The sequence below is a fragment of the Wickerhamomyces anomalus genome, assembly GCF_001661255.1.
Source record: "Wickerhamomyces anomalus NRRL Y-366-8 unplaced genomic scaffold WICANscaffold_1, whole genome shotgun sequence".
Lineage (NCBI taxonomy): Eukaryota > Fungi > Ascomycota > Saccharomycetes > Phaffomycetales > Wickerhamomycetaceae > Hansenula > Hansenula anomala.
The window spans coordinates 706,003-727,270 of record NW_017567110.1 but is presented as its reverse complement, the minus strand read 5'-3'; the positions used below and the strand labels follow the sequence as shown (position 1 = coordinate 727,270).

General features: G+C 35.5%; 9 protein-coding genes across 9 annotated transcripts; 7 read left to right on the top strand and 2 right to left on the bottom strand.

The window, feature by feature from the left end:
- Positions 1 to 173: 173 nt before the first annotated feature.
- WICANDRAFT_82056 (uncharacterized protein) lies at positions 174 to 1,112 on the top strand (the record flags this gene model as incomplete). Its single annotated transcript, XM_019185324.1, has 2 exons — positions 174 to 272; positions 321 to 1,112. 2 exons carry the CDS (start codon positions 174 to 176, stop codon positions 1,110 to 1,112), a joined length of 891 nt encoding a protein of 296 aa, XP_019041094.1.
- Positions 1,113 to 2,193: 1,081 nt separating this feature from the next.
- Positions 2,194 to 4,058, top strand: WICANDRAFT_66224 (uncharacterized protein; the record flags this gene model as incomplete). The annotated part of the gene is made up of 1 exon (XM_019184033.1): positions 2,194 to 4,058. The coding sequence occupies exon 1, from the start codon at positions 2,589 to 2,591 to the stop codon at positions 4,056 to 4,058; it is 1,470 nt and encodes a 489-aa protein (XP_019041093.1). The 5' UTR covers positions 2,194 to 2,588.
- Positions 4,059 to 4,219: 161 nt separating this feature from the next.
- WICANDRAFT_59962 (uncharacterized protein) lies at positions 4,220 to 5,783 on the top strand (the record flags this gene model as incomplete). The annotated part of the gene is made up of 2 exons (XM_019182909.1): positions 4,220 to 4,232; positions 4,294 to 5,783. 2 exons carry the CDS (start codon positions 4,220 to 4,222, stop codon positions 5,781 to 5,783), a joined length of 1,503 nt encoding a protein of 500 aa, XP_019041092.1.
- A 954-nt stretch (positions 5,784 to 6,737) lies between these two features.
- On the top strand, positions 6,738 to 8,345 carry WICANDRAFT_59961 (uncharacterized protein; the record flags this gene model as incomplete). Its single annotated transcript, XM_019182908.1, has 1 exon — positions 6,738 to 8,345. The coding sequence occupies one exon, from the start codon at positions 6,738 to 6,740 to the stop codon at positions 8,343 to 8,345; it is 1,608 nt and encodes a 535-aa protein (XP_019041091.1).
- Positions 8,346 to 9,706: 1,361 nt separating this feature from the next.
- CBK1 (serine/threonine protein kinase CBK1) lies at positions 9,707 to 11,668 on the bottom strand (the record flags this gene model as incomplete). Its single annotated transcript, XM_019181227.1, has 2 exons — positions 9,707 to 11,270; positions 11,520 to 11,668. 2 exons carry the CDS (start codon positions 11,666 to 11,668, stop codon positions 9,707 to 9,709), a joined length of 1,713 nt encoding a protein of 570 aa, XP_019041090.1.
- A 610-nt stretch (positions 11,669 to 12,278) lies between these two features.
- On the bottom strand, positions 12,279 to 13,037 carry RPL42A (60S ribosomal protein eL42; the record flags this gene model as incomplete). Its single annotated transcript, XM_019185323.1, has 2 exons — positions 12,279 to 12,595; positions 13,034 to 13,037. 2 exons carry the CDS (start codon positions 13,035 to 13,037, stop codon positions 12,279 to 12,281), a joined length of 321 nt encoding a protein of 106 aa, XP_019041089.1.
- A 628-nt stretch (positions 13,038 to 13,665) lies between these two features.
- Positions 13,666 to 14,988, top strand: CHS7 (Chs7p; the record flags this gene model as incomplete). Its single annotated transcript, XM_019182623.1, has 1 exon — positions 13,666 to 14,988. The coding sequence occupies one exon, from the start codon at positions 13,666 to 13,668 to the stop codon at positions 14,575 to 14,577; it is 912 nt and encodes a 303-aa protein (XP_019041088.1). The 3' UTR covers positions 14,578 to 14,988.
- A 744-nt stretch (positions 14,989 to 15,732) lies between these two features.
- Positions 15,733 to 17,793, top strand: WICANDRAFT_98529 (uncharacterized protein; the record flags this gene model as incomplete). Its single annotated transcript, XM_019186657.1, has 2 exons — positions 15,733 to 15,868; positions 15,890 to 17,793. 2 exons carry the CDS (start codon positions 15,733 to 15,735, stop codon positions 17,737 to 17,739), a joined length of 1,986 nt encoding a protein of 661 aa, XP_019041087.1. The 3' UTR covers positions 17,740 to 17,793.
- A 286-nt stretch (positions 17,794 to 18,079) lies between these two features.
- RIA1 (GTPase RIA1) lies at positions 18,080 to 21,220 on the top strand (the record flags this gene model as incomplete). Its single annotated transcript, XM_019181388.1, has 2 exons — positions 18,080 to 20,330; positions 20,370 to 21,220. The coding sequence occupies 2 exons, from the start codon at positions 18,080 to 18,082 to the stop codon at positions 21,218 to 21,220; spliced, it is 3,102 nt and encodes a 1,033-aa protein (XP_019041086.1).
- Between the last annotated feature and the right edge of the window lie 48 nt (positions 21,221 to 21,268).

Sequence of the window (21,268 nt, the reverse complement as noted above, 5' to 3'; positions counted from 1 at the left end):
GTTTGAAGGCCGTTACGAAAAATTAATCGATAACGGTTTTTTGGCTGTTTGCCAACAGACACGCCTGTTGAGTAACAAGTATTGATGTACAGAATCCAAGAAAACGCACTCATGAAAGAAATTTCTCTATTGTACTCACTCACTTTGAAGAGAAGTGAAGAAGTTGTGAAGATATGATTGAAGAAATGAGTTCACTGGGTATAATGTTGGGTAAGGAACCCAGACTTGTTGATGTTATCAAGGAACAGTATGCTTATAGGGCACAAGTATGGGTATGTATGAAATGTTTCTTTTCTAATACTTCTACTGACACCAGACAGCCTATTGACGACAGTCAGACGTATAAAGGAAGAGTCTTAGTGATGCATAATCCTGGTGAGGACGTAACTCTGTATCACAGGCTAATAGATGTTTTGGGGAAGCATGGGTATGAAACCTTCTATTGTCAAATGACCAACGTTTATGAAAGCAGCTTGGACATCTATAATGAGATGAGTCGAATCTTGGACCTCTGTATCAATGATATAGATTCACAAAGCTATGTTAAAAGTCACAAACTCCATTTAATTGGTCATTTCATTGGAGGGTCTAGAATTCTCAACTATTGCGTCAAAGGGAAATTCAAGCACAGGATCAAAAGTATCATTTCAATTAATCCATTCCTATCAGCATGTCCTGAATTTGCCAGCTTAATTTCACAAACAACTACACCATTTCTTGCTCTTGTTCTTCCCAAATCTAAAACATCTGCACTTCCAATCAAGTATGAACATTTGACCTCTGATAGACGATGGTTGTCTTATCTTCAGTCCAAAAAGTTCAACTTCTCCACAATCACTGCAAATTACCTTTATGAAATCCAACATATAAGTCATGTACTACAAAACAAGAGAAAATTCAATGATTTTGCGGTTCATAACGTCTTATTAATTCATTCAAAAAAAGATCCAGTATCCACAGTCAAAGGTACTGAATATTTTGCAAAGTATTGTCCAGCTGAAAATATCAGATTGTTGGAGTACGAAAAGGGACTCAACAACTTATTCATCGAAACAGATGATGTATTTGACAAACTGAGTGATGATCTCATAACTTGGTTAAATGAAAATTGAGCTGGTTCATGCCTGTTTGTATAGCTCGTTTAATGTCATGCCTGGCCCTTCCCAACCATATATGAAATTGCCAAAATTATTGACTTTAATTAACCTTCTTGATACTTTGAAATCAAACATATTTTTGGATTTTAAGATTTTTTGAAATTTTTGGTAGATTTCTGGAGATTTGATATAAATCAATTCCAATTCATGCATCTCTAGGAAATTAAAAACTTCCAAATTTGAAACGAAGGATATTCTCAAGAATTGATCTTCATTTCGACTTTTTCTAATTGATCCACTTTTCACAGTGATTGTTATAGGGTTCAACACTGGTGGTTTATTGATATCATATTTGATACATACTTGATTCATTAATGGCTCAATTTCAACGACAGCACCTGAAAATTCCAAGACTTTTCCATCTATAGTCTTTTGTTTGTTCCATCTCTCTATGAAATTTGACTCCTCTCTCTCTTTCGGATCTTGATATGTTGATTTTATTTGAGTATGAGGCACTTGTGTTTGTGGATCTTGACGAATAGGCGATTCTATATCATAATCCCTTCGATGGATAGTGTCTTCGGGGAGATCAGCCACTGAGGATAATTTGACAGGAGGAGCAGAAGGACTAGTTGGAGCATCACCAGCATATGGGGCAGCTAGATCATATAATGTCTCACGGTTATTTCTGATATTTTGAGCTCCTGATTTGGAGGCCGGAGAACTTCCCAAATCTTCTTCAGTAATTTCACTACCAGGACCTGTTATATAGTTTCTTATGCTTGTGGGAGGTATTGTCTTCTCAAAATTCTGTAGATTCCCAAAAACAAAAGAAGGTGGTAAAGTCTTGATTGTGTGTCTAAACACAGGCAACGATAGATCAACATTTCCTATTGTGAGATCTAAGAGAGTCATTGATTTGACAAGACCTTCTAGAACACCATTAAACATCTTGAATTTAACCTGAACTTTAACATAAACTGCATCGCTCAGGACATTTGTCCAACCTTCACCGATTCTTAATTCTTTACCTCTCAAGGTCTTGTAGGAGTTCACAAAGGGTAATAATTTGTTTTCATATATACCTAATTGAATTATTTGGTCCAATGGGATCCGCTCATCATAGGTCCTGATGTAATTTTCTCTTGTATAGTCTGTTTCAATCAACCTGTTTGCTGTGAAGTCCGTAACGCCCAGTCTTGAAGGTGTTCCAATTTTGGCGGATACAACCATACACACCAACTCCCCAAAATAATAGCCATTTGGCTCTGAAAGACTGGCGATATTCTTCAACAACCCATAATCAACCATACTTTGTAGGTTTGATCTAGCTCGGTTCGTGTTGTTGTGTTTACTTGACGCGTCTTCTCTCTTTAAAAAATTGTGTTGATGTAGTGTGTCTACCGTGGTTTTTTCTCTTGAAATAAACAATAACACATCAACAAGATTCACGGAACAATAACCTTTCACAGCTGCAAACTAAGTCTCAAAATGAAGGTCCATGACATCAAGGATATCCAGGACCTTCGGTCTGTGAGATTGACCCGTCTTAAGGAACAAGCTGATAAAGTTATTGTCAAATTGACAATGATTATTGTGACTGCCCAATTTGGCGATAAACCTGTTTTAGAGCTGACAGATTTCACATCACTATACAAGAAAGGATACCATTCGTTCCCTGTGAAATCAGGATCAGACGCTGCACAGCATTTCAAGGAGTTGAAAAAAGTCTATAAGATAGAAGAAGACCCCTCGAAGAAGAAAGTAAGAGGTGATACAAAGACACACTTTCTTGATAATGGTTATTTCGTGTTGGTTCATGTAACCGCTGAGGCTTATAACGGTACCACTGCAGCTGACTTCATTATGACCGGCTTCAAGATTTTGAATGAAGGACCTTCAATGATCAAAGGGTTAAGTCTCATACAACAAGTTAAAGTTACCTCATTGATCAAGGCCATTGAAAGCCGGTATTCACTCAATAATTCCAAAAATAAAGAAGAACTGAAGAAGATAATTGAAATAATAAAACCATCATCATCAACAGCATCTTTTGAAACGCCAAACAAAAGACAAAAGATAGACAAAACTTCTCAAGAGAGTAATAGCAGTAATGGAACAGCTCAAGAACTAACACCACCAGAGAATATTGATCCTTCGCCATTTCCTTCAAACCCACTATTCATACCACCACCAAACTCTATGGGGAGCCAGCTTCCACTAACCCAAATCTCTGATGATTTTTCTTATAGTCAAGATGACATTGAAAAAAGTGAAGCTTCATTATGTGTTACTGATAATGAACAGAGTGAAAGTCAGGTTCAAGTGGAACAGACACAAATAGATATTGTCGAAGTTGAGGTTAAACATGAAATGGTTGAAGAGAATGGAACAGATGAATCTGTGGTCCATGAAGAGGTTCCCGAAACGGAGGCTCCTCAAGAAGAAACTGAAACAGAGAAACAAGCAGAGGTAGATGAAGATGAAGATGAGGAGGAGGATGATGAGGATGATCCATTAACTGCCATTGCATCTGCTTTTAAAGAAGGTAATTATCTAACTGAAGGGGGTGCGGTTGTTTTTCATGGCTATATACTCGGTTCAGAACCTTTAAATTTTCAAATCATTGGTAAACCATTCAATAGCACAACTATCAACACAACTGGGTTCAGACTTTTGTTAACAAATTTCCCTCCAAATATGCTGAGAAATATGAAAATTAATGAAAACTGTATTGCTGTTGAATTTTCATCAAGAGATCAAATACTGTCTTTCTTTGGTTATGATAATATTGAAGACGCTTATAAAGATCAAGACAAGATTCAAAAAAAATTAGAGGCTTTATTGAATAGAAGAGACAAGATGAGTTTCACTATCGAAAGAAAGTTTTATGGGATGAGTAAAGGAAAGAAACTAGTGTTTGAGCTGACTGATACGATTGATTACTTATTAGATCAGTAATCAAGTAATCAATACATTTTAATTTAATATGTGACGCGCGTAGCAAAGTTTTATGTGTTCTGTCATCCGCTCCGGTTAAATAAAAACAACAACAAAAAAAAATTGTGAACCAGCTTATAATAAACCCTCTCTAGATAGGTTAATAACAACAAACGCCAACAATGCCCCCTAAAAGTGAGTATCAACACTACATTCAAGCTTTTTTTATCTCAATGAACTAACCAGATCACTCAAGAAACGCCCAAGATCCCAAAGTTTCCTAAAAAATCAAGTCCAAGCCCTTCAGCGCCAACACTAATCACAGCAAATGATTATTTAGACCATGGAGTTGAAGAAGAAGAATCAGGAGATCGTTGGATAATATCAGATCTTTCCAAGTCTTTAAGATTTTATCAAAGGGCATATGAAAACTACATAGAGGCTATCAATAAGGATTCGACACTAGTTGACGCTTATTATAATGCGAATAGATTACTTTATCATGTTTGGGAAGTTTATAATACTGTTCCACCAAGTCATTTGAAGAATGTTGACGGATGCGATGTTGTAAAGTATTCCTTGCGGGAAATAAAGGACAAGCATGAGTTTGTTGTTAATAAGTTTGATGAAGCTGGATTGACATGGGAGATGTATTATAATTTGATTTTGATTAATACGGAATTGATAGAGAATGAAGATGTGGTTGGCATCGATGCTGTTTTGAAATCTTGTGAGGATGCTACTGTTTTAATGGGAAAGGTGCTGGATTATCAATTGATTGAATTGGATTCATTTTTGAAAAGATTGGAAAATCCAGAATATGAAGAAGAAGGTAAAGAGGACGAGAATGAAGATAATTTTGATGTTGTTGAGCAGATAACACCGAGTGTTGTGCTCGACTCTATTATCACTGGTGCCAAATTCGTCCAAGCATCTTATGAATTCTGTGATAACTACATACAAATCAATGCATTGAAGAATTTTTTCCAAAGCTCAGGGTTTGAGGCAAGATTACAGCAAGTTCTACAATTGTTACTAAGTAAATTTACTGTTGAGAATAATGCTCAAGATGAATTCAACTTGAATTTCAAGAATGAAGAGATTGAAAGTGTTAAACTGGTTAATCATTCAATAAGTGCATTTTTTATTAATGATTTCGAGCAATTAGTTAACCATTGGAAAACTCTAGGAAATGAACTAGATAAAAGTCCCTCTAGATTTATGGCTGAAGCTGATTGTTTCCAAAGTTTTAAAGATCGTATTGATTCAATAACATCTGAACAGCAATGGGTATTGATCAATCATATAAATGCAAATTTGAAAAAGGCACAAGAATTGGTTAAGGAAGAACTAACAATTCATATACAAGACAAGACAAATGAGGTTTCATCAAAAGTTTCCAAAATTATTGAGATCTTATTATCAAGAGCAGATAATGAATTATTGAGAAGTTCATTGCAAGATCTTGAATCCTCTGCTAAGAATCGTGATGTGTTGCGTCAAAATACGGTCAATTTATTGAAAAGTGGATTGAATATGGGTAATACAAATTGTGGGTTGAGAGAAACGATCAGTGATAAATTGAAAAGAGAGAAATTGAGAAGAGAATGTGTCGTAAGATTGGTTGTTCTAACAAAAGAGCAATTCACAGAACAAGATTTGATTAGAAACCTTGGGATGGATCATTATATGAAAGAGGTTGATGATCTAAAGAACAATGAATTGTATAGAGCTTACTTTACATAGAGGATAGAATGGCTCATAAATTGGTGAGGCTCGAGGTCATCGGGTGGTAGAAGTGGATCAGTCACAACTAGCTATATATTTAGTATGTACTATTGTTTTCCAGAACAAAATAGCCTCAGATACCCGAGGTAACGGGTAAAAATATCTCGAGATTAATCCATATAAGCTTTCCTCTTTTTTCATATGATTCTATTCGTCAAATCGTCATGATCGGATTCATGAAGATCTCTAAAATTATTAGCAGACTTGTACAAGTTTTTTAGCAGCGACTGTGCCCGTACAGACCGACTACCTATTAGACTTCCCAAAAGAGTAGTAACGAGGGCTCTTTATCTTCATCGATCCTCGGGTCTTTTCGTGCCTGATTCCTGAAAACTACATACAGTGAAGAACCAAGATACCACATCAACAGATACAAACCAAAATTATTATTGATGGAACGTTAGGATTAATACGTTAGCTATGCATCGAGTAGGCCATCTTATATATTAAGCTCAAGGTTGAAAGGTCCTGGTTGACGTAATTTGGCTAAATTTCATATTTGGTTTTCCTAATCGCTGGAAATAGGGGAATCGATATTTTTTGTAACTGGTCGTCCGTGGATCGAGATTATCTAATTGGTGTGGGAATCTGGATCCACGCGAATGAGTCCTCTATAAAACAACACACATTTGCTATGAAACAGACGAAGCAACTGTCACGTCGTTCTGATACTTATACTCGTGATATTCTTTCAACAACTATATACCACTAACTAGTGATCCATACTGCTATTCATTCTTATCAGTGTTGATGAACTCCAAGATTTTGAACTGATTGTCCCACACTAGAATTATTATCACAGAACTTTATGAACCCAGAATTACAATCATGACTTCTACCATCAACAACAACTTCAAAAACAGTCTAGTTTTCCCAGAAAGAAGCAGTAACATTGAGCTCAAGCCTACACCCATGTCGTCCTCATCGTCTTCAGCTTCTTCTACAACATCGCTTTCGCTGCTGTCGTCAGCACGTTCCAAAGATTCAAGCTCGGCGGTTGCTCCTCCACACATTAGATACCAAACTTCACCACTTTCCAACATGAGCTCGATCGAATACCAACAACAACATCAACAAGAATCAAACAATAACATCACCAATACCAACACTGCTGGAGATTCTTCATCTCAAATGGACTACTTGGAATACCTTCAAAAACAGCCTTGTCATCCACCAACATATTCCGCGGCTAATGCGTCACGGAACATCAGGTATCCAATCTATGAACAAGTTGAAACTCATCAGCTACCAGATTACTCACCTTCAATCAACCAAGTGGCTCTAGTATTGAGAAAAGTTGAATGGTTATCACCTTATGAACCTTCACCTATCAGAAGTTGGAAGAATTTGGTTATGGAGTTGAACTCCACACAGTTGAATTTTTACTCAATAGATAACTTACCATTATTACATCGTGTGAAGAAGTCTAAAACAAAGAAGTATTATGAGTTCACTCCAATAGAGAATGATTTCATTTTGAATGCTGTCAAGAAAAAACCTGGTGATTATTTAACAACAAAGAGATTAGTCAAGTCATATTCTTTACAATTTGCTAAGTTTGGTTTACCTGTTGATTACAAGAAAAAGAATAATTGCTTAAGGGTTCGTGCGGAAACTGAACAATTTATCATTCATTTCCATTCTATTGATGAGATGATTAGTTGGTCGAATTACTTATCTGTTGGTATCAATGTTAGTTTGGATATTGACACAAGACCAATGCCTTCTGATCGTACAGTTCCAAGAAGAAGAAGAAATAGAAGATGCTCAAGCTCTAATAGAAATAGAAGCTATTCTGATTCAGAATTGATTAGAAGAGAGTTGACACCAACTAAAAGAAGATCAAGTTTTTCAGGTGAATCTTCAATAAGGAATAAAATTTCAAGAATATTCAACAGGAAGAAGTCAAATCCATCAAGTTTTGATATTGAAGAATTGTCTAAATCTTTCCAACAATCATCACTAACATCATCTACTACACCATCTTCATCAAGTTCAATTCCAACTTCGCAACATGAACGTTCTGCTTCATTACCAAATAGTACATCACTAGAATCATCAAGTGAGCCCGTTTCAAGATCTCCTACTGATGAGGCTGAATCTATTCGTAATGAAATGACAACAATCAGAGAAGAAGAAGAGGAAGGTGAAGCTAATTCTGTTCATGAATTACATGATGAGGAAGATGATGAATCGGATGAAGATGAAGATGATCTTTCAATCCACCATACAAATCAATCAGCTGCTGACATGTTATTCAATGACTATCAATTCAATTTCCATGAAAAGATTTGGAAACCTGAACATAAAATCATGACTAGAAGAAAATTCCTTAAAGATTCATTGCGTTGTATTAAATTATTACCAGGTGATGAAGAATGGGTTGGGAAATGTCTTGTTAGATCTTCAAACCCTCCAAAATTTGAAACTTCAAATCAAATAAAATCCAAGAGTTCAAAAAATAAATTTGTCAAAGAATATATTGTTGGTCCTCAAGGTTTAGTTTCTGTTTGTGTTTGAATTCCCTATCCATTTGTCAAGTTATACAAAATGTTCAAGAAAAAATACTAAAGAGAAAAGATTGAAGAACACTAATTTGCATAATATCTATTTAATGAGTTTACGAGTGATGATTTACATATATTTGAACTTTTCTATTTAATCTAATGGACACATTGAAACTAGTTTCACTAGTGTAAGATGGTCTCTCTAGTTTGAAGAATCCTAAATATTTGCACAATTCCCACAATTGAATTAGCAAAAAAATATTGTAGATGTTCATGTCCTTATCCGAGATTTCGTTTTCTGTACATGGTCATTTAATCAAACAAACAAACAAACTAAAATCTCCACACATTGTTATGCATCATCTAGATTGACGGTTACAGGGAAAACTCTTAGCTTTTGAACCTAAACAGATCAAACAACCGTGATAAAGCAATACCTATTTGCATGATCGAGCTAGCTGCTACACCCGCTTACTAGTATACCATATTGATTGAATACAAGTTGGTATATGGGCTACGTCTCGATTAATGAGTGGCCCTCATGTGAGATTGAGTCCAAGCAAACAATAAGAACCTGTCAAATCTCAATGTTGTAGTCGTCACAAATCTACTACAAAAATTCATGAGGCATGGACAGAATGAGAGAATGATAGCCCCCGATTTCATCCTTCATTTGACTCCGATTTACTAACCCTCATCTCACGCGTGAGCACTGAACACTAATGCTCATCATCCTCATCACCTCCCTCTTCTCTAAACCCTAATTTTTCGCGACCAAATCCATCACCCTATTCAACAACTTTTTTCGCGAATTTTTCCAAAATCTTGATTCTCGATCGTTTTAAAAAAAATCAAATCTTTGGAAAAAACTCTTCGACCTATCCATTTTATTTCACTTCTTTAACATCAACCGCGTATTCCATCCTCTACAAAAAGGTATTGTCTTTTTTATTCCTATATGGATGATACTGGGGGGCCTCATGTGGAATATATGCGTAGATAGAATTAAAGAACGTTGCTGGGCGCCCGATGTTGAATCCTAAAAACTTGAGATGTTGGGAATCAGTTGTTTCTACATGTGTTAAAGAAGTGGTTTAGATTAGGCTTGTGTATATGTGTTTTTCAATTGATGATGATTCTTTTGACTTGTTTAATCGTAGATATGGCTGAGTTATTTATGAGTAGCTGTTGCAGGGGTTCATGTTGAAATTACCATTAGGCTCTACATAGACTTGAAGTCTTTATAAACAAGATTCACTGGTCTTCATAGAATGAAACCATTTCTTAAAATTCAATTAAACAAAGAAGAGTAAAGTAAATCAAAAAAATCAAACTGTAATAATGTCTATATGAGAAAAAGGCCTGTGATCCACTTCATAATGCATTTTTTCTTGTTAAATAATCAAATCTTGAATAAGTATAACCAATAAATGGTAAATCTTCTTTGCTATCGCCACCACTATTACCAACTTTACCTTGTTCTCTTTGTCTTTCAGCTTTAATTAATGCAGGGTTTTCAGGAACGTTTTCTAATTCATCAGTTGGGAAGAATCTTGTATCTGTAATACTCTTCAATTTTGGAATAAATGGAGCATCAACATTTCTAATAGTATCCCAATCAACGCCTCTAAAGAATGGATGACTTTTAATCTCTTGTGCACCTCCATGTCTACCTAATCTATGTTCAGAATGTGTCAACAATCTTCTAATCAAATTTTCAGCTTCAGGACTTAGATGAATATCATCAGGGAATTGTAAAGTTTCTTGGAAATTCAAAATCTTTCTATATGTTTCTTGAGGAGTTTCTGAACAAAATGGTGGCCAACCAACAAGACATTCAAACATAATTGTACCTAATGACCACCAATCACATTCTTGTCCATAACCTTGATGGATGAAAATTTCTGGTGCAATATAATCGGGTGTCCCCACTGTGGAATATGCCATTAATCTTCTTGATTTTCTCCATGTTTGGATTTGTTGACGATTTGACATTGTTAAATGAATAGCATCAACCATCATTGTATTTCTTGCTCCTGGTTGATTTAAAGGTTGAGGTTGTTGTAAATTTTTATCTTGATCTAATAATTTCTTATAGTAATTTGAATCATGAGTCTTGTGGAACCCTGTTGATAAACCAAAATCTGATAATTTAATATGACCACGAATATCAATCAAAATATTATCTGGTTTGATATCTCTATGAATGAAACCTAATTTATGAATAGCTTCTATAGCTAAAACACATTCAGCCATATAAAATCTTGTTATATCTTCTGTGAATATTTGCCATCTAATCAACATTGTCATTAGATCACCACCTGGTAAAAATTCCATAATAAGGTATAAATATTGAGCATCTTGGAAGGAATAATATAATGAAACAACCCATGGAGAATCACTTCCTGCTAAAACATCTCTTTCAGCTTTAACATGAGCTAATTGATCTTTCTTATACATTTCTGATTTTAATAAAGTTTTCATTGCATAAATCTTACCTGTATCTTTCTTTTGAACTAGTCTAACTTCACCAAATGCACCTTTACCAATAACTTTAACAGTTTCAAAATCATCCAAAGATAATCTTGTACGACGTAATCTTAAAAATTGTGATTCTTTACGTCCTAATGATTGTAATTGACGATTCTTACGTTCTTCTGACCCGTCATCATTTTGTAATTTATGTTCCAAATCAACACGTCTTTGGTTTCTTTCCACTGCATGTGTTACTGACATTTGATAAAAATTTTCTAATCTTAATTTAACTGCTGCTGCTTTATCTTGAGTATGTTTCTTAAAAGTTTCTGGTCTTCTTTCAAAATACACATAGTTACTGTTATTATTATTGTTGCTTGACTGTGAAGAAGGTTGTGGTGGGTTTGGTTGAATCTTAACTGCATTTTCAAAATTGTTATGTGTGGAACGCGATGCCAATGAACTTGTGTTTGATAGAACCGGTGTTAAGTTATTATTACTTCTTATACTTCTCGTTGGAGAAGCAGGAACTTGAGGTTGATAAAATTGAGGACTTTGAGGTGCTTGGCCTTGTTGTTGGAAGGATGAGGATGAATAGTTACTCAGCTGACCTGGTGAAGTTCCATATTGGGATTGGTAAACATTTGGAGGTGTTGAAGGTATGTTCATTGGAGTTGAAGGCGGTGGCATAGTGTTTTGCATTTTTAAAAACTGTTGTTGTTGCTGGGCTTGTTGCTGTTGAGCATGTTGTTGTTGTTGTTGTTGATAATACTGTTGTTGTTGATAGAATTCTTGTTGTTGCTGCTGCTGTTGCTCATAAAGCTGCTGTTGTAACGATTGGTGGGAGTTTTGCTGTCTCATATAGTTTGAGCTGAACTGAGCAGGGGGCTGAACGAATCCTTGACCAGCATTTCTTTGTTGAGATTGAGATTGGGACTGTTGTTGTTGTTGTTGTTGATTGTATTGATCAAACGAATACATTCTTGAAACTATCTCTTGATCTTGAGTGTATACGCGTGTTTAGCGAGCTGTTTTGCTTATATTCTTGTTCTCAGCTTGATAATGTATGGATCACACCTGTTCACAACCAAGTTTAGCGCCTTGAAGAATGAGTTCTTGTTGATGGATCAAGTCAAAACACACTTCGCTTTAGAATCTGATCTGTAAACGTCTTTTTTTGAAACAGGGAAAACGAGAAAAAAGTCCTTTCACGACTTTAAAATTCGCTGGATCTTGGAAGGGGGCCACACAGGGAAGCACCCCTTCCAGAACGCGAAGTTAGGCGGAGGAGTTGGAAGGGAGCGTAGGCAGAGCAGCCTAACAGTGTTATAGGTTACTATAAAATGTTCCAAAATATCAATACAATCTACTCAAAATACCATCTCTTCTTTATCTGTAAAAACATTACATTAAGATATACAAAACCCCCTTATAAGCAGTGCAAAATATTTCATATAATTTGTCAAACACCTTAAAATTGTAAAGCTTGACCTTTTTGTTTTTTATCACCACCTAATTCAAAATGTTTACAACGTTTTAATGATAATTGAGCTTTGGTTTTACAGACAACACATTCTAAACGTAAAACAACTTTTTTGGTAGTTTTAGCCTTTTTGTGGAAGACTGGTTTGGTTTGACCACCATAACCGGATTGTTTACGGTCATAACGACGTTTACCTTGAGCAAATAAAGAAGCTTTACCAGCTTTGTATTGGGTAACTTTGTGTTGGGTGTGTTTTCTACACTCTTTACCTTTACAGTAGGTTCTTCTGGTTTTTGGGACGTTGACTAAATTGACATGTTAGTATTACAAATTCTGAAGATTCTTTCAATAAAGGTGGCCCAGTATTTGTTAGAGCTTTATGGATATCTTTCACTTGTTCCTCTTTGATCTCTTATTCTCTGTGATATTATGTCTTGACTTTATTATAATGTTTCACTAGTTCACACTTTTGCATACTTGGTATATCTTCGATCACATCTTGCTCTGTTCTCATACCCCAGTCGTACTAATTACTCTCATCATTGTATATCTTTGCTTCTATTCCTCTAATGCCCTTTGGCTTGACTCTACTCTTTCTCCTTATTGATATTCTTGATCTTTTTGCTCATTAAGTACTTTTGACTTGACTGTACGACCGTATTCATTCAAACGTGATCTCAATAAACAGATATACTGCTTCTTGTTCTAACCATATATGGGCCTCCCTTGCTCTCTTTACATACCCATTGTAACTGATGTTTGTTCCTGTTATGATGGAGTTCTTCTTTTGATACGCTTCTTTCTGAAGGTTATTAAATTTCAACACTTTTGAAAAACGAGAGTCGCTGAGGCTCTCTGCCAATGGGAAGAAATCCCAACACCAGCAAGAAAAACAGTGTGGTGTTATGTAATCATTCTCCCAGCGAAAAGCATTTCTGGTAATAGCACTCCAATACTCTACTGAATAAACCGGTACGCGCAACCAAATGAAAAACGAGCGTCGTCGCGAAAACATCAATTTTTTTTTGAGTGTGACGTTGTTCGATTTGAAGCAATTCTGAGCCCTACTACACATCACATGATCAAGCCCAAACGCGTGGCATCTTTTTTTTTAATTTTTTTGTTTACATTTCAACTTGTTTGTAAACTTGTGAAACGAGGCAAAAAAAAAGTGTACAAGCGAGCCATAATTAGAACAACCAGACCAACCATCACCACAACCATATCCCATTCAAGTGATACCCTTCATTCCAGCATCAGGATTTCACACTCTATTCAATAAGAACGCGTACTTGTTGCAAAAACACTGGCGTGTCACACCTTGAATCTCATTTTCAAAGCCTTTTGAGCCTTCCTCCAGATCTAAGCATCCATCATGGCTTTTGGTGACTTCAACTCCATCTGTAATGGGACTTCTTTACCCCTATGTCAAGTTGTTTCATTCACTAAACCTACCACTCATGAATATCTGAATAACGGTATCATTCCAGTATGTTATGCTCGTTCGATTGAATTGGCAAATACAGTGATATTCCAAATAGGTAATGCCTTTGTTAATATTGGTGCCTTAATAGTGTTTCTTATCATCATTTACCATATCAGATCAAAATATACAGCTATAGGAAGACTAGAAATGCTTTTTTATTATAATCTATTACTAGCATTAGATATATGTTCATTGGTTGTTGATTGTGGTGTTAGTCCTCCAGGTTCAAAATCTTATCCATATTTAGTTGCTGTTCAACTTGCATTGAGTTCGGCTTCTTGTTGGTGTTTAATGATTTGTGGCTTTTTAGGATTTAGATTATGGGAAGATGGTACAAATAAATCAATGTGGTTTATAAGATTAACTTCTTTAGCTTTTGGTGTTTTAAGTTTCTTTATTGCATTACTGACGTTTCAAGATTGGATCAAGAACGGAACTCTGGATCGTTCAAACACTACAGGTTTATTTGTTGTTTGTTATATATTGAATGCCATCTTCTTGTTAACTTTTATCATTTCACAAATAATATTGGCTCTTTTCTTGATCAAGAATTATTGGGTCATTGGAGTAATTGCATTAACTGTCATCTCATTCATTGCTGGTCAATTGTTTCTATATGCATTCTCAAGACAAATCTGTGAAGGTGTTAAACATTACCTTGATGGTTTATTCTTTGCAAGTTTGTGTAACTTGTTTTCAAATATGATGCTGTACAAATTTTGGGATATGACTACAGATGATGATTTGGAATTCAGCATTAGTATAAGTAAAGACGGTGATGTTTTATATGCAGATAGATAGTTTTAGTCATTTGGTTTTTGTTTCATAAAATTATATTCATAATATCGTTCATTAAAAGTGTAGTCATTAGTTATTTTCATGTAGATGATTGTCCAAATATCTTGTCTGCTGCTTCTTTCCCTTGTAGTCTGGTCACTTTAGCTTTTGCAGCTTGATTCAAAGAGGATTCACTGACATTAGAGATATTTGTCTCGATGTTTTCGTTGAAAGGATAAGAACACTGGAGTTCGATGTCAGTATGAAATTCAAACCATCTGTCAAAAGATCACATACACTTAACTCGGGACACATTGTGACCGCAACATCAGTATTAATCAAACATTTCTTTAGTTCTGTTGAGCATAAAGGACATTTCTGCATATCTGATTTTGATTCTTGTTCTTGTTTCTGTTCCACTCTGATTATTTCTTTCCCAGATATGCATGATGAAATTTTTCTCGATTCAAGCTCAAAATCCTCGGGATTGAAAGTCTGACATTCATCTTGAAGCAATCCCACTTTTCAGCATGCCTTCAAACCAAAGGACATAGACGGTTATAGGTTACATGTTGTATTCAGTCTAAATTGGCTTGGCCTTTTACTGGACCTCACTTTACGCCATGAGTTTCGGCTGATTAATCTCGGAGTATAAACTAATTAACCAAGGGATCAAGGATCAAGGCGCCAGTCAACCATTGTACAACGCTCAAAAGCCCTTCTTCTATGGTACACTCAACTACACACACAACTTTCTGACTTGTGATTTATGACTGGTTTTATCTTTGGAAAGGAAAATCAAGGGTCCATGTGCCCTCCAGAAATCAAGACCCTTTCCAAATTGGAGCCGATGCATAAGGCAGATCTCCAGAATCTAATTTGTGTCAATCGTTGTACACGAGGGTCCCTGACCGTTCACCTTTGGAAAACAAACCCATACAACTCCATGAACTCGTCACCAATTTAACTCAACCCACGTTGCCATTGAGTCGTATAGTATGTTGCAAAGATGAAAAGATTTTCATCGAGCTATCATTATCATTACCCAATTCATACGTTGTTATACACTCCGAGATGCTTTTGTGATAGTCCTGGTTTAGGTGGTGAAAAGTACTTAAACTCAACAATATTCCTCCAGACTTCATTGAAAATGGATATTAGGCTAATCCTGCACCAAAGATGAAGTTGTCAATCCTCGGTTCATTAGCTGCTTTGGCTTCAATTGCTTCAGCGGTTCCTGTTATCAGTCAAGAGACTCAAAGTCAATTGGAAGCTAGTTTGGAGCAACAATATGCTTATACCAACTATAAACCAAGTGATCAAGTTTTAATCAAAGAATTCACCCATCAATTGAATCAAATCACTCTTTATAATGGTACAAATTCAACTAAATGTGAAAGATGTCTTAAAAGATTAGAACTAGGTAAAACATTAGCCCTTACTAAACCTGAACTAGTTGCACCAGTATTTACACAATGGTGTTTGGATACCAAATTCAGTGCTGCTGTTAAATGTCATACAACGTTTGGTAGAATGACCACAGTTAATGATACTTCAGGTACAAATTTTGCTCATTTATTACAATTAATGGATCCAGCAGGTTATGATGGTCAATTGTTTTGTCATTTCCAACATGGTAAAGCCTGTAAGATGCCTGAAACTCCAGAAATTGATATGTCTTCTTATTGGCCTGCAAAAGAACCAAAACATGAAGTTGCTCCAACACCAGGTGATGAAACATATAACGTTTTACATGTTTCTGATTTCCATATTCAAACAGAGTATAAGATCGGTTCTGAAGCTAACTGTTCTCAATACATGTGTTGTACTGACAACAATTTTAACAAAAACAAATTACCAGAAGGTTTCAATTCCACTGCTAATTTCACTAGTGAAGAAATTGCTAACTTGTCTTACTATGAAGCATGGTATGATGAAGAATTGAATTTGGTTAAAGGTGCTGAAATTGACGTCTTTGCTAATGAATCAATTTGGACCCCAGCATACACATTTGGTCATTATAAATGTGATTCCCCAGAAGTTTTAGTTAACAATTCTTTGAAATCAATTGCTGAATATCAAGAAGAACTAGGTTTAGATTTCACTTTCTCAATTTTTACCGGTGACTTGGTTGATCATGCTGAAACTGAAGTTATCGACTTGAACAAAACTATCAAATCCGAAGAATTAGTCTTCAGAGACGTTAAGGCTATTTTGAAAGATTTACCAATGTATGCTGTTTTAGGTAACCATGATACTTTCCCATATGCACAAATGGCACAAAAGAAATCGGGTTTTGGTAATTTATTTGATTGGAATGCTGAATTGATGGCTGACTTGTGGGAAGATTACAATTGGATCAATTCTACACAAGCTAGATACGCTAGAGAACATTATGCTGGTTTTGCAGTTACTACTAAAGATAATTTGAAAGTCATTTCATTGAACTCTAATACTTGGTATCAATCTAATTTATACTCATATTGGAATGCCACTGATGTTGACTCATATGGTCAATTTCAATTCTTGATTGATGAATTGATTGAAAGTGAAAAAAATGATCAAAGAGTGTGGATTATTGCACATATTCCAACTAATGCTGAAGCTTTACCAGTCCCATCTGAAGTCTATAAGCAAATTGTCACCAGATTTTCTCCATATACTATTGCTGGTATCTTTTATGGTCATACCCATGCTGATCAATTTAACGTCCTTTACAAATCAGATGATATCTCCAACAAGGATGAAGGTGACGCTATTCAAAACACCTGGATCTCACAAGCTATTACACCATTAACTGAAAACAATCCATCATGGAGATATTATAGTGTTGACAAAAAAACTCATTCAATCATGAATGCATACAATTATTATTCCCGCTTGAATGAAACTTTCACCAACAACTCAGAAGAACCTGTTTGGGACTTTGAATATAGCTCAAGAGACGCTTATGGTATTGATTGGCCAGAAACTTCACCATTGAATGCTACATATTGGCACAGAGTTTCTGAAAAGATTCATCAAGATAACGATACAAGACAAACTTATATCAATTTCATGAGAAGATTATCACCATATACCCCAGTCTGTACTGAATCAGATGAATGTGATAACACATATTGTTATGTTTCAAATTTTGCTTTTGAAGATTATCAAGCTTGTAAAAAGGCTTTCAAAATCAAATGATGATCAAAGGCTGGCTCCTCTAAACTTCTTTTCTTGCTTCACATTCGTAAAAGATCTTTTTTTTTCATGGATCTTTCTCAATCATACTTTAGATTATAACTTATATAAATACATCTTTCCTTTATATTAAAACTCGTAAGAATGTTCTTTTTACCTTTTGGGAAGTTTCTTGATTGTAAAATCACATACAAATTTTCGGATTTTAAAAACAAAGTAGTGTCCGGTACAATTTTGAAATAAAATTTTGTGGGTTTTTCTGAAGGCAAATTAAAGAAAACATCATCATGATGAGATCCTGAACACAATTGAACCATTTCCAATTTCAAAAAGCATTTACAGAATGAAGGTCACTTCTGCTGAATTGAAACGTCTACAAAAAGACCCATCAAGCATAAGGAACATTTGTATCTTGGCCCATGTCGATCATGGTAAAACATCATTGAGTGATTCTTTATTAGCAAGTAATGGTATCATTTCTCAAAGATTGGCTGGTAAAGTGCGATACTTAGATTCAAGACCAGATGAACAACTTCGAGGAATCACAATGGAGTCATCTGCTATTTCGTTATACTTCAGAGTTTTACATAAACAAGAAGATGGTGAAGTGTTAGCAAAAGAACATTTAATCAACTTGATTGATTCACCGGGCCATATTGACTTCTCATCAGAAGTCTCCACTGCATCAAGATTATGTGATGGTGCTGTTGTTTTGGTTGATGTTGTTGAAGGTGTCTGCTCTCAAACAATCACCGTATTAAGACAATGTTGGATTGATAAATTGAAACCAATATTGGTTTTAAATAAAATTGATAGGTTGATTTCAGAACTAAGGTTGTCACCAGGTGAAGCATATACCCATTTATCTAAAGTTATTGAGCAAGTCAATGTTGTTATTGGTTCATTCTACTCTGGTGAAAGAATGCAAGCAGATTATTTGTGGAGAGAAAAACAAGAAAAAGATGGGGCTGATCTACAGGAGGAATATGTTGAAAAAGACGATAAAGATATTTATTTTGATCCAGCTCAAAACAATGTTATCTTTGCGAGTGCAGTTGATGGTTGGGGTTTTAACATTGGTCAATTTGCTAGATTCTATGAGGCAAGATTAGGTACTAAAAGAGAAAACTTGCAAAAAGTCTTATGGGGTGATTTCTATCTTGACCCTAAAACAAAGAAAATCATTTCACATAAAGGATTGAAAGGTCGTACTTTGAAACCATTGTTTGTTTCATTAATATTAGACAACATATGGAAAATTTATGAGAATATACTAATAGAAAAGAATGTTGAAGTTTTGGAAAAAATCATCAAGACCTTGAACATCAAAATCCTACCAAGGGATTTAAGATCAAAGGATAACAAAAATCTTTTAAACCAAGTCATGGGACAATGGCTGCCTGTATCTTCAGCTGTTTTGTTAACAGTCACTGAAAAACTACCATCACCATTATTTTCACAAGAGGAAAGAATCCCAACCATTTTGGAATCTGCTCCAAATCATGAACTAATAGATCCCGTGTTGAAAAAAGCAATGTTGAGCTGTGATAATACTGGGCCGGTGAGTGCCTATGTTTCAAAGATACTTTCAATTCCAGAAGACGAACTTCCTCGTAATCAATCTACAATGACACAAGATGAAATTATGGAAAGAGGAAGAAAAGCAAGAGAATTAGCGGCACAAGCTGCAGAACATGCAAAACTCTATGGAGATGATAAAAAAGCCGATGAAATCGAAGAATTGGCTGCAAATTTGGATGAATTCTCTATCACTGGAAATGGAAATGTCGCTACTGCTACAACTGCTGCTGCTGATCCATATGGAATGTTCGAGTACGAAGAGGAAGAAGAAGAGGAAGAGGAAATTGAATTGACTCGTGAAGAGTTGATCGGTTTTGCAAGAGTTTACAGTGGTACCTTAAAAGTTGGTCAAGAATTGACAATTTTAGAGCCAAAATATGATCCAACAAATCCAAATGAGCATATTCAAAAGGCCACAATCACTGAGCTTTATTTATTAATGGGTAAGGAATTAGTTCCCTTGGATGAAGTTCCATCTGGTAATATCGCTGGTATTGGTGGTCTTGCTGGTAAGATTTTGAAAAATGGTACATTGATCGAGCCAGATGTTGTTGGTGTGAACTTGGCTGGTATATCATTACTATCACCACCAATTGTTAGGGTTGCATTGGAACCTGTCAACCCAACACAAATGGACAAATTAGAAAGAGGTTTACAGCTGTTGAATCAAGCTGATCCTTGTGTTCAAACCTTTTTGGAAGATACAGGTGAACATATTTTAGCTACTGCTGGTGAATTGCATCTTGAGCGTTGCTTGAAGGATCTAAGAGAAAGATTTGCTGGTATTGAAATTCAAGCTTCAGAGCCCGTCATTCCATATCGTGAAACTTTCATTGAAACCCCGGAAATGAACCCTCCAAAGAATCAAGAATTAGGTAGGGGTGTCCAAACCTTTGAATTAGGTACTGTTTCCGTTAAATTGAGATCTATCCCATTACCTCAACCTGTTATTGACTTCTTAATTGAACATCAGTCATCAATCAACAAGTTTGTTAATGCTATCAATAAGCGTCGTAATGATGAAGAAGATGATGAAGAAGAAATTGAAGCAGTCACAACAACAATCTTGGATGCTGAAAGTTTCAAACAAAAATTACAACAACTATTGGATCAAGATGAAAAACATGGTGATATCTGGAAAAACATTGTTGAACGTGCCAGTGCATTTGGTCCAAAACGTTCAGGTCCAAATATTCTATTTGATTCAAGCACCAAATCAATCAGAAGACTCTTTGAAACTTCTGAAGAAGCTGACCAAAAAAGGTTTAGATTTGAAAATAGTATCATTAACGGTTTCCAATTAGGAACATCCAATGGACCATTATGTCACGAACCAATACAAGGTATTGCAGTTATTGTTGAGGAAATTGAAGAGAAGGAAGCAACAGACGAAACACCAGTTATTCCAAACTTATTGGGAAGATTGATAACTACAACAAGAGATACTATTCATCAAACAGTGTTAGATTGGTCTCCTCGTATTATGTTGGCAATGTATACATGTGACATCCAGGCGTCAGCAGAAGTTCTCGGTAAAGTGTATGCAGTTGTTCAAAGAAGACGTGGTCATATTTTAAGTGAAGAAATGAAAGAAGGTACACCTTTTTTCCAAATTGTTGCAAGATTACCAGTTGTTGAAGCTTTTGGTTTCTCTGAGGATATTCGTAAGAAAACATCTGGTGCTGCATCCCCACAATTGGTGTTTTCTGGTTTTGAAGCCATTGATGAAGATCCTTTCTGGGTTCCAACAACTGAAGAAGAATTAGAAAAGTTAGGAGAATGGGCAGAGCGTGAAAACATAGCCAGAAAGTACATGAACACCATCCGTAAAAGAAAAGGTTTGTTTGTGGAAGAAAAGGTTGTTCAAAATGCAGAGAAACAAAGAACGTTGAAACGTAATTAGTCATGTTAAGTATAAGCATTATTCTACCATTAAATTACCTTTGTAGAT